At 21.6% G+C, this 13,342-nt stretch overlaps 2 protein-coding genes and 1 pseudogene across 3 annotated transcripts; all 3 read left to right on the top strand.

Annotated features, from left to right (window-relative positions):
- On the top strand, positions 1–4,868 carry PGAL8A_00264600 (annotated as a pseudogene; the record flags this gene model as incomplete). The annotated part of the gene is made up of 2 exons: positions 1–1,923; positions 2,031–4,868. Coding segments are annotated over 2 exons (4,761 nt in total), but the record flags the coding sequence as incomplete, so codon positions are not given.
- A 4,293-nt stretch (positions 4,869–9,161) lies between these two features.
- On the top strand, positions 9,162–9,653 carry PGAL8A_00264500 (hypothetical protein; the record flags this gene model as incomplete). The annotated part of the gene is made up of 1 exon (XM_028671395.1): positions 9,162–9,653. One exon carries the CDS (start codon positions 9,162–9,164, stop codon positions 9,651–9,653), a length of 492 nt encoding a protein of 163 aa, XP_028528052.1.
- A 1,382-nt stretch (positions 9,654–11,035) lies between these two features.
- PGAL8A_00264400 (PIR-like protein) lies at positions 11,036–12,416 on the top strand (the record flags this gene model as incomplete). The annotated part of the gene is made up of 3 exons (XM_028671394.1): positions 11,036–11,091; positions 11,205–12,075; positions 12,189–12,416. 3 exons carry the CDS (start codon positions 11,036–11,038, stop codon positions 12,414–12,416), a joined length of 1,155 nt encoding a protein of 384 aa, XP_028528051.1.
- Between the last annotated feature and the right edge of the window lie 926 nt (positions 12,417–13,342).

Here is a 13,342-nt window from a genome sequence, read left to right as displayed (position 1 = left end):
GATAATTCCTCTAGTGAAACAAGTCAACTCAATATAGAAATTAAAACATTTATGGAAGATACTAATAATGAACTTAATTTTTATCTGAATGACAACAAAATTAAGGATACTACAGAAAAATGTCAAAAGTCATCCTCATATGTAAATTGGAGAGGAATGGACTTTGTTAATTTAGTATTAAATGAAGATAAAAATTATACTATCTCAAGTCTTGTTGATTGCTGGAACGAAAAACAAAGTTTTTTAGAGACACATATTAATGATAAAACAAATTCAACATGTCCTTTGAAATATTTTGATTATTGTGCTGTTTTGAATAAAAATGATAAATGCACGAGTCCTTATAAAGATAGTGATATACCAGGGTTAATATTATTAGAATATAATCAACTCAATGATAGTAATCAAGAACAAAATAAAAGAAAAATTATTTATGATAGACTTACTAAGTTTACTAATATTACGAGTGATATATCTAATTACTATTATAAAGTATATGAAGCTAATAAAAGTCAACTTAATTGTGGAAAGTGGAGTATGTATATACATAAGAGAGGAAAACAATTTGTAAATATGGTGTACTATGAGTCTTATTCCGAAGAATCTTTTAGAAATGATTCTACTAAAAATTGGAATACTTATAGTACTAGATTGCAAAATAGTATATTAAGTGATACAGGAAATCATTGTAATATGACATCACTAATTTATCAAATTAAAGAGCGACAAAATTCAACTGATCCATATGGTTTATCTTGGATTCCTTCAGATGACCATAATGAATCTGGTGAAACTTTAGATCCTACAACTTCACTACAAAATACTGCACAACCTACAGTGGAAACTTCAGATGCACCACATGATAGTTCTATTGTAAATTCATTAGATGATGATGCAAAATCTATTATTGGCGGTTATAATGATTCTATAAATGATCCCATAAATGCTATAGCATCACCGGGTGATATAGATAAATTTGAAATAGCTGCAAAAACTGCAAAAGCTGCAACTACTGTTTCTCTAGGAGATCCACCACAACCCAATTCTTCAACTTCAAATAGCACTAATGGACATAACTCGTCTATAACTGAAACTACAATTTCACCTTCTTCTAAGGATGATAAATCTATACTTCCTACTACTATCATTAAATCTTTTGAAAATAATACTACACCTTCTCCTGAAACTCTACCTTCTCATGAGACTGTACCGTCTGCTGCACCCATGTTTTCTGCGAATACCAAATCATCTTCCTCAGAAATTTCTGCATCCCCTATTGCTGGGTCTACTAATTCTACAACTAACGATAATACTTCTTTACGTAATGGTACACATTCTACAAATAACCATGCATCTCCTTCTGTAGATATGCCCAAATCTCCTACTCCTAGCAGTGTACAACCTATAGCTGTTACTGAAATTAATTCTAATGGTACTCCACCTGTTGTAAATGAATCATTGTCTGAGGCACCTCCTTCTAAATCTTCTGTGGAGGTACATGCTCCTCTAATTAAAGCTGCGCTTCCCAAAAATGATACTGTATCTCCAACCTTATTTGAATCTTTAACACATTCAGATATCAGTGCATCTCCTAATAATACAATTGAATCTGCTACAACAAATGATAATACACAATTAATTGGAAAAAGCTATCCCCCAACTCAAAATTCACAAATTACACTTACTCCTATTGCTCAACAAAATAAATTACCTTTAAGCACAGCTCAAAATCATATATTATCAAATTGTTCGAGCAATTGCTCTACAAATATGAATATTACAAAGAGTACTACCCCACAAACGCCATTAGATGAAAATACTAGACCTACACCTACAATTAATCCTGCAGGAATTATAATAACAACCGTTCCAATAGGTATATTCATTTTAGGAATTGTTCTACTTTTAATTATAATATATAGAGTAAGATAAAATTAATAATTAAAAATTCAAAAACATATATATATAAAATACTAATAACTATATTAGTAAAATTTTCATAATTTTCTTATTTTTAATTCTAATTATAGTGCACTCCTATTGGATCTTGGATTCGTAATCGAAAGTCAAGGAAAAAAAAAATAAGAAAAAAGATAAAAAAAAATTCAAAGAAACCAATACCATTATCTACAAATAATATAGAGGATGGACCAGTGAACCGTGGAAATCACTCTTTGTTACAGCATGAAAAACAAATACCACCATCTGAGGTTAGTTTTGAAAGTGAAAAAAATTCGAAACATGAGCAGAGGGAAAAATCCAAAGAATTTAAAGGAATATACAATAAAAAAGAAAATAAACGCATTTGTAATGTTACAGAAGGGTCAAATAAGAATGAAAATGAACTTATAAGTGAAGAAAAATTAAATAAAGGTAATCCTAAAAGTGAAATTGAAAAAATTGAATTGAATGTAGATGAATCCAGAAATGAAATTAAAGGTGAATTAATTAAATATATATTAGAAGAAAATCCTGTTCATGCTGTAGGGTACATTAAGAATGATATATTAAATGAGGAAATAGAAAATGAAATAAATTTGCAAAAAGAAAAACCTACATGTGATAATGAAATGAAAAATTTAGGAAATAAAACGTCAATCAAGAATGATGTATGTAATTGGAATTCATGGGTAGACATACATATGACTGCATTACTAGAGTGTAAAAAAGAGGAATGGAAATTGAATAAAACCGAATTTTTTAATATTTGTTTAGAAGAGATTGAAAAAGATGGAGAAAATTCTAATTTAAAAGAAATGGGAAATAATTTTGTAATTAAAATAAAAGAAGAAAATAATACCGATACAATAGATAAAAATAGTAGTATATTAGAGAAATATAAAAATGAAAAGTGGTTTATTAATTTGAAGAAAGAGTGGGAGGAAGAACAAGAAAAATATTTAGGATATTTAGATGAACAAGAAATTGAAAAAATGACAGAAATGGGAATAAATAATTTTATGCAAGATAAAAAAAAAAAAATATGGAAGAAATGGATAGAATGGCAAGTAGAGCATTCATACGAATACAAAAATCAGAATTGGTTTATAAAATTGTTAGAAGAATATGAAAAAGAAGAAATGCATGAAAATACAAACGATGAAAAAATAAATAAAGAAACAAATAATGGAAGAGATAAAAGTGAAATAAAGAAAAATTTGGAAAGGTGAATTTTGTTAGATATTCATATGATGGTATTAGAGGAATGTACGAAAGAAGAGTGGGAAAAAGAAGAAGAATTTTTTAAAACAAACATTGAAGAGATAAAAAAATATAAAAATTTGGACGAAGAAACAAAGATATTAGATAAAATAGAAAGAGGAAGAAGTTGGAATATTATATCAGAGAAAAAAAAAGAAGAAATAGAAAAATGGAAAAAAGAAAAATGGTTTATTCAGTTAATGTTAGAATGGAAAAATAGAGAAGAAAAATATATAATGGAGATAAATGAAGAAATTTTATCAAAACAGAATCAAGGAAGAGTAATAGATGTTGTCTTAGAAAGAAAAAGCAATATATGGAAAAAACACTGCGAAAATATTTGTAAAAAGTGGATAAAAGATAACAACAATGAAGAATGGTTTACAAAGTTAGTTAATGAATATGAAAAAGAAGAGAAAGAACATAAAAGTAGAATTGATAAAAATAGTATAGAAAAGGAAAAGGAAAATGAAAAAACCATAGAAAGAGGTGAATCAATAATAGAGATTAATAAAATGAAGGATGGAAAAATGAGAAAATATGAAAGGAATAATTTAGAGGAATCATGTGAAATGAATAATTCTAAAATAAACAAAAAAAAATTAAAATGGGAGACTTTAATAGGAATATATATGGTAATATTGGAAGAATGTAGAAAAGAGGAATGGTCATTGAATAGAGGAAAATTTTTAGAAAACTGTTTAGAAGAATTTATAGAAGAAGATAAAGAAAAATATCCAAAACTAATAGAAAATGATTTAGCAATGATAAAAGAAGGGGAAGAAGACATTAGTATATTGATGATTGAGAAACAAAAACATTTATGGAATAAATGGGTAAAAAGAAACAAAAGAATGTCAGAGAAATGGAAAAAAGAAGAATGGTTTATTAATTTGAAAAAAGAATGGGAAAAAGAACAAGAAAAATATGATGAATTAACAAATGAATCAGAAATAGTAGAAATAGAAGCAGGAAAAAATCCTATGCTAGAGAAACAAAAAAGAATATGGAAACAGTGGCTAAAAAAACAAAGAAAATGGTTTATACTACATAGCGAGGAAGATTGGTTTAACAATTTATTAGACGAATACGAAAAAGAAGAAGAACGTGAAGAAGGAATAACTAAAATGGATTCGAAAGAAGAGAAGAAAATTCATGAAAATATAGAGGAATTGAAACAAGAAGCAGATGAAGAAATAGAGAAAAATAGAAAAAAAAGGGAGAAATTGATACAGAACATTTTGATAGAAATACATATGACGCTATTAGAAGAATGTGTGAAAGAAGAATTGCAAAAAGAAAAAGAATATTTTTTTAAAAAAATGGTGGAAGAATTTAGAATACAAGAAAATTTAGATGAGGATCTTAACATATTGGAAATAAAAAAAAAAAGTAGTAATGTTTTATTAAATAATGATAAAGAGAAAATAGATGAATGGAAAAAAAAAAAATGGTTTATAGAGTTAATATTGGAAATGAAAAGAAAAGAAAAGGAATACATAAAGGAAGTATATGAAGATATGATAGCAAAAAAGAATGAGGACAAAATTAGAAATCCCATGTTAGAAAGGCAAAAAATTATATGGAAAAAACACTGTGAAGATATTCATAAGAGGTGGATAGAAAAAAATAATAAAGAATGTTTTACAACAGTAATTTATTATTAAAAGAATGAAGATAATGAATAAAAAAGCAAAATTTATAGAGCATAGGTGGTAAAAATAAACGTGAAAAAACTGGAAAAATTCGTAAAACAATAGAAAAAAATTTAGAAGTGATAAACAGAATTATTGAACTTTTTGAATATTTGTTATGAAATAAACTCAAACATTGCTATATGTTTAATTATTTGATTCATTAATTTACTCATTCAATAATTTTGTTAGAATATTGATTTATTAATTGCTGGTATAATCAATTTTCTTATGATGAACAAATAAATTAAATAAAGAAAGTTTAGAGATAATTATAGTTATTTTATTTAGAATAAAATAAATCATTAGATAAATCATTTATTTTTATTAACTAATATTAAATTTTAACTCTATTATTTATTTGTGTAAGCTAATTTATACAATACAAATGTAATGTTTAACATTACGTTATTTAATTTTTCATGCAAAAAAGAATAATATCCATTGCATCACCAAAAAAAAAAAAAAAAAATTATTATTTTTATTTTTAAAATGATACTATTTTTTTCTATTAAAAAATAAACTTATTATCATTAATTTTTTGCTAAAATTTCCCAAGTCTCCAGAATATAAAACCAAATAAAAAAATAAAATATTTTTTTTTATAATTTTAAATAGATATAAAAATAAAAAAATAAACGAAATATATTTTTTTTTTTTTTTTTTTTTATTAATGTAATAACTCTTTAATTTTCTTTTCAGTGATATTACGAATTATTAATTTGTTAAATAATAACTTTTGTAGTGCTTTAAATAGTTAAATTAATATAGAGCTTGTAAAATAATATCTACTTATTCTTTTTAATATAAAATTAACCTATGCATATAATTATATACCAATTATACAAGTATCAATTCATAATAATCATAATATATTTATTATAAAATTCTCTCCATTTGGCATACTTCTTAGTATTTTTTTATATAAAATATAAAAATTTTGATATTTACTCATCTCCTAAAAAAAAAATAAATAAAAATAAAACATTCTTTTTTTTTTTAAAAATAAAAATGCATATTTAATGTTTTTTTTGTATGAGTAAATTATTAATATAACATATATTATACAAATAAAATTCTACTACATCTATGAAGGTATCCTTTTAAACATAATCTATTTTGTATTTTATTTCTATACAAGCAAAAATGATTATAAGCGTTCTCATATATATATCTCTTTATATACTTTTTAATTATCCTGTATGTAACTACATTGCTCTAAAATGAATTTCTATCTTTCTATAAATTATTAAAAGTTTAAATGAAGTCTTTTATTAGTCATATTTCTAGTATTGAGAAAAAAAAATTAATAAAAAACATATAGAGAAAACTATACTTGTTTTATTTAGGTTAAAATAAATTATCATACAAATTATTTAGTTTTTCTAATTGTCAAATATGAATCACAATAGTTACTGGGTTAATTTACACAACACACTATAAAATATAATATTAACATAATATTTCTAATTCTTACATATATAAAAATTATACTTCACACCATCAACAAAAAAAATATATGATTATCCTTAAGATTACAGCTTTTTTTTTTTTAAATTTCTTTTTCAAGTCAGTTATTTATTAATTAACCATTCAGTGTTATTGCTAGTATCTAACAAACATATTAATAAAGATCATATAAGGAAAATTTTACATATTTTTAATTTTTTTAAATTAGGATATAAATTAAATCATTCATTTTTTATTAATTAATATAAAACATTAAATATGTTAGTTAATTAATATTGTTATTAATTTACATAACATCCCATGCGTACCACATTTTACATTGCATTTTTAATCTTTCTTAAAAAAAAACAAAATACTCTTCATCTTTGTCCTTAAAAGATAAAAAAATATTTTTTTTTAAGATGTCATATTTTTTTTAAAATAATCTTAAAAATAAGCACTAAATATATACCGATAACAAGAATTTAATTAATCCATACTCAACAAATAATGTTACAAAAAATTTAAACCAACAAACTTCTAATAACTAAAAACTTAATAAATTTTTACTCAATAAACATAACCTTCACCCTTTTCCTCACAACTTGCATATTCCAAATGAATTTTCTAAAATTCAACAATAAAATTTTTATAAAATTTATACCATGCCATAATATTCAAATAATTAATCTGTTATCTTCTCTTTTTTTTTTAATATACTTATTCATTCTTAATCATAATGTCAACTTAATAATATAAATAAATAAAAATAAAAAAATTATAAAAAATGGTAAATAATTATTAAATTTTTAATAATGAAAAACTATAAATATAATCATAAATATTCATAAAAAAATAGGTTTCACCTATAATATTCCTGCGAAAAAAATAATCAACTCCCATAAAAATCATATAAAATGCTAAAAAAAAATAAAACACATTTACTTTGCTCACAGAATTTCTTAGTAAATCATTCATTGTAATTTATCTTGTAAAAATATAAATATAAAAAAAAAAAAAAAAATTTAACAAAATGATAATTTTATTTTTTTTTTTTTTTATTGTTTTTTATCCAGAAAAATCAAGTTTCATAAATTCATCTCACACTTTTCATTCATTTTTTTTTCAATGTAATGATATGTTATTTCTAAGAAACTTTTGTTAATAAACTATTGTTATTTTTATTTTCTGAAAACATTATAAGAAATATTTTAAAAAAAATAATCAGAAAGAATTTAAATTTTCTTGTATTCATAGTAAAAAATTCTAAAATAATAAAATAATATCTCAAAGAATGTCAAGTACATATATATATATTACCAAATAAAAATTGCTTAATAAAAAAACAAAAAGATTAATATAGTTATAATGAAAAAATAAGTGCATTACTTATTAACTTTAATTTTAGCTTTTCTTTTTTTTTTATATATATATATTTCTTCAAAAATATAACTAAATTATAATGCACTAATTTGTAACAAAAATTTAAATATTAAAGTAAAAAAAAATTGGAATAACTTTAATCTTCGTTTAAAGTTTATTCATTGAAGTAGGTTACATATATAAATTTTACTAGTTTGCAGAATTAAAATTAAATTTAAATTAATTAAATTAGTGAANACAAAATCTTCAAACCAGGATTTTCATAAAATCTAGGATAATTCAGGAAATCCTTAATATAAGCTTTTCTTAATATATACTCCTTTCAAGATATATCATTTAAAAAAAATAATAAATATCTTTTTTTTTTTTAGTTAGCAAAACCAACTACGTATTCTTCTCATAGATAGTCCTTTTTATAACCAAAAAGGTTAACGAAGCCTTTTATTAACCAGTTATACATTGCTCTATAAACAATACTATTGACGTTTTTTGTATAATATTTACACAAATAAATAGAATAAAAACATTTTATTTTGTGCATGCTAATTCAAAAGGACAATCTGCTATCATAAATGTCTGCTCTAAAATAGATATTCAAAAAGTATGTAAGCAAAAAATATATGTATATATTTACTTGCACTTAATGTCAGTGCACTTAAAAAAAAATAAATAAATAATAATATTTTTTTTGTGTGGATATTTACAATTAAAAAAAAATATATATTATGATGATATTTTTTTTATTATAAAAAAAAAAAAATATAATCTTAAAAGAAGAAATTAGTTTTTCCTTTTTTTTTTTTGTAGGATAATGTGCAGACTACTATAGAATGTATATTGTTATTTTAAGCTAAAATGTAATATTAAGGAAATTACATTTTAGAGTGCTTCTTATATTAAAAAAAAAATATTTAACTAATAAGTCATATGTAATGTTTATTAATAATAAAAAAAAATATATATAAAAATTAAGTAGAGTTTACACTACATTTTCCTTATTAATTTATTTCTTTGACACAAGAAAAGTAATTTAACAGCCATTAATAAATCAGAGCTATAAATAATTTCTTTTCCTTAGGAATATTATCTTATTTATAATAATTATAATCATTTTAATACTTCATGAACTATCATTTGGATAATTTATGTTCTTAGATCTCCAATACAAAAAATATTCAAATTATTTTAATATCATGTAATATTTATGTTAAATGTAAGATACTTTTATATTTTAAATATTTTTACTTGTAAGAACAACTTCTAGATATAATATTAAAAAAATATAAATCATAAAAAATGTAAAATGAAAAAAAAAAAAAAAAAAAAAAAGAAAGAAAAAGAAAAAGGAATAAAGAAAAAAGAAGAAAAAAACATAATTATGAATACAAAACAATTTCATAATATTTAATTTTTTTTTTTTTCTTTTAATGTATAATGAATTTTGAAAAAGAAAAGGATAATAATAAAAAAAAAAAAAATTCAAATAAAAGTGAAAGACTTGAGGAAAAATGTGTCAATGAAGAGAAAAACAACATAAATGATGCAACCAGTGATATATCATTATTACTTTCATTAAATAATTATAATGAATATAATGTAAAAAAAAAAAAAAAAAAAATTGAAGAATTTAATATTAAAAAGGAAAGAAAAAAGAAGGATAATGTTTCCTCATCAGAATGTATATTATCTGATGAATTAAAACAAGAAAATACAAAAAAAATTGATAGTCAAATAAGTAATACTTCAAATGAAAAATTGAATATAAAAAAAGAAAAAGGAGAATTTGATGATATGGAATTATGTGTAAATAATAAAAAAAAAGAAAAAAAAAAAAAAAAAGAAAAAAATAATATTTTAAAGGCAATTATTGCTTTTTTTTTTATTAAATTGTTAACAATATGTAATAAGGGAAATGCATGCATATAAATTCTTAAATATTCTATTTCATTATTAAAGTTCAGTAGTTATCTCTAAGTATTTTTATGTAATGGATGAGGTAAAATTTTCACTAATTTGTTATTTTTTATTACAAAATATATTTTTTTCATTAGATACAATCATAAGTACCTTCTTATTGAATTTTCTTTAATTATTTGAGATAGTATTTTTATAAATTGAATTTATTTTTATTTATCTTTTCTTTTTGTTTTAATTTTTACTTTCATAAAAAGTATCATTCGATTTTAAATGCATTAATACAGTAAAATGAATAAAATTTAATTTAGAATGATTTTTTTAATGATCATTTAATTAGCATGCTACTAATTTTTTAAATTAACATTATAACAAAATCATAATTAATTGTATATTAAATATAGTAAATACATTCAATAACCGAGAAATCTCTAAAGAACTTATATTATTTGTATTTCTTTTTTCATTACTATAGCATCCATAAGATATATTAACTAATTTTATTAATGATTTAATACTATTATCTATTTTTTTTTTTTCATTAACGATTTAAATAATTGTAATTCTTATCATATTTTTTTTTTTTTTACGACATAAAGTATATTTTTCTTTTTATAAAAAATTAGTTTCTAATTTAATTCATTATAGAACATGGTTAAAACTAAAAGTTTATATAATGGGATGTTTTGTGAATTAAACATTAGTATAACTATTTTAAATATTTTTTTTTGTTTTACATGCATAGGAATCTTATATGATATATACAATTAATTATTTATCTAAAATATTAAAAAAAAATTATTCATTGAATAGAAAAATTATTTTGTGTTTTAAAATTATTTACTTACATGTTATAGATATTGATTAGTAAATTTAGATTTTTAAATATTTTTAATTTTTAATTTAATTATTCAATATGAATGATTTGATGATTTATATTTAATGTATCATTTGTTTTTGTTAAATATTAATTTGTCATGTATAGATATTTTAAATCGAAAATAGTGTAATTAAAAAATATAAATATAATTTTTTATCTTTTTCATTGTTTCATTTTTCTTCACATTATTTGGAAATGCTTTACTTTTTATATTTGAAAAAATTACATGTATAATCTATAAGATTTTTATTGTTTTTAATTATATGTTACATTGAAAAACGTATAAAGAACTATTCGATAATATTAGGAATTGTTTTATATTCAAAAATTTTGTTTAATAATAATAAAATATATATTTTTACAACATATTATTAGAATTACTTGAAATAATACAGAAAATTTTAATGGTATAAATATATGTAAACCAAGTGATATTTTTTTGTAAATTTTACTAAATTTAGAGATTATGGAACATTCAAAAATAATAAAAATAAAAATATTTCGTTTCCCATTGATGACTATCTATATTTATTTTTTAGTTTGTATATTCCAATATTTTTACAGTATAAAGTAATATTCATCATAAAAAATATATTTATATGTTATATTTTTGAAAATTCGCATTATTCCATAAAAAATAATTTTTATAATTTTAATTTTTCAATATAATTCCAACTCTATAGTTTTGAAATTGGAAAGAATAACTTAAAAACAGAATTATGTCTCAGAAGTGGAAGAATTTTATCAGAAAAGCAACAAGGAACAAGAAGTAGAAATGTAAGATCAACCAGGGATATTAAAAGCAATTTGAAATTTTGGTTAGATACTATTGAAGAAGGTTTATTTGATGAAATAGAAAAATTAACTAATAATTTTACAGTTAGCAATGTTAGGAATTTTTCACAATGGATGAACCATAAAAGCAATATTATTACGAGAGCATTAAATAGAATACCAGATCCTACAGCTAAGAAATTTTTAAATGAGACCTTAACATCATGGAGAAAACTTACAGATGATATTATACTAAATCAAATATCAGATACATATATCGATAGATATTTTCCAAGTAATTTTACAAATTTGAATGGTTCATCATCTCCATCTGCATTATCATCTGCTTCACCATCTACCTCTACTTTATCATCCGTATCTGCCGCATCATCTAACTCTACTTCATTTTCTTCACCTACTCAATTACCTAGCTTAACTACATTGTCCATATTTAATTCATCACCAGAATCAACCGTATCTCCTACAACTACTTTTCCATCTACACTTGATTTATCACCTACAACTTCATCTAATTCTCATATTCATACTACTACCTCTTCTACAAATGATACAAGTGATTTACCTACTCTTCATTCTACAAATGAAACAAATAGTACAGCTGCGTTAACGATTAATTCAGCCTCAGTAATCCCTGTAAATAATAGTGGGGGTTTAACTAGTACAACATGCACAGGATTATTATGTTCACCAGCTTTTGTTGCTCTTCCTGTTTCTGTTGCTCTTCTTGGGGGAGTTTTATTTTTTGTTCTTCTTTATAAGGTGAGACGAAGTTATTTATACAAAAATATATATATAAATTTTTTTTCTTTTCAAACCATTTGTATAAATTAAAATTACATTTATTAAAAATAATTTTTTAATTTACAATATAGTATACTCCTGTTGGAAAATTTCTTGGAAGAGATAATCCAAAAAAAAAAAAAGGAAAAAAAAGATTGCATGAAATACCTATGGAAAGAATAAATTCTCCTAAATTATTAAAAGCAAAAAAAACGGAAAATGTAAAGAGAAGCAGATTAGATAGTTTTCTCCGTGCATTTGGTTACAACAAGAAATTTCCCTATATAGATGAAGATGTAACCTCAGATCAAGTAATATAATGGGAAAATCTTAACCAAGGAGAAATTCTAATATGAATAATTAAATAACAGATAAACAATATAATATTAAATTAACATAAATAAATTTCATTTTGGTTTAATAAATGATGTTTTTCTATTACTATTATATTAATGCTAAGGAAAATTTTTTTTTTTTGCTAGCTACTTATTTTTAATTTTTGTTACATTTAAAAATGTGTAAGTCTGAAAAAGAAATGTATCGCTTCTTTTAAGAAATAAAAATTTACTTCATTATTGATTTGTTATTTTCTATGTTAAACACTTTTATAAAGCATAGGATGACTAATTTCGTAAAAAGTACGTAAAATAATATATATTATGTTTTTTAAAGCAATTATTTCTATGATAGTAAAAAGAGAATATATTATGTTTAAATGTTTAACTATGAAAAATTTGTAATATTTAATACATAGTAATAATATATAACATATAAAGCATTTTATGCAAGTTAACTGGTAATTTAACTTTTTTATTTATTCTTCAATTGTTCAAAGACATCGCTAAAATATTAAGAGAAAAAATTAAAAAAGATAATGTAAAATAATATCTTTTACATTTTTTAATGTTATTAATACTCTTGTTGTAAATTAAAAAAATAATTTTTTAGTACTTCATATTTATATATTACATAATAAGCATTTCCATAAGCATACATGAATAAAATAAATAAAAATATTATCACAAAATATTTTTATTCTTTCTAGTGTTTCATTTATCTTTTTTTGCAAAAAAAAAATTATTCGTAATCACATATAAATGAATTATATATAAAAAAATATTTATTCTTAATTTAAAAACCATTGCAAATTAAAATCAATTCAACTTGAATATGTCTTTATCTTCTAAAACTTTGAGAGTTTCTATTTATATCTATTTTTAGTCATCCAATATATGGAAAATTTCAT

Source organism: Plasmodium gallinaceum, assembly GCF_900005855.1.
Source record: "Plasmodium gallinaceum strain 8A genome assembly, contig: PGAL8A_v1_76, whole genome shotgun sequence".
NCBI classification, from domain to species: Eukaryota; Apicomplexa; class Aconoidasida; order Haemosporida; family Plasmodiidae; genus Plasmodium; species Plasmodium gallinaceum.
The sequence above is the reverse complement of the archived record's forward strand: the minus strand, read 5'-3'. Positions and strand labels throughout refer to the sequence as shown.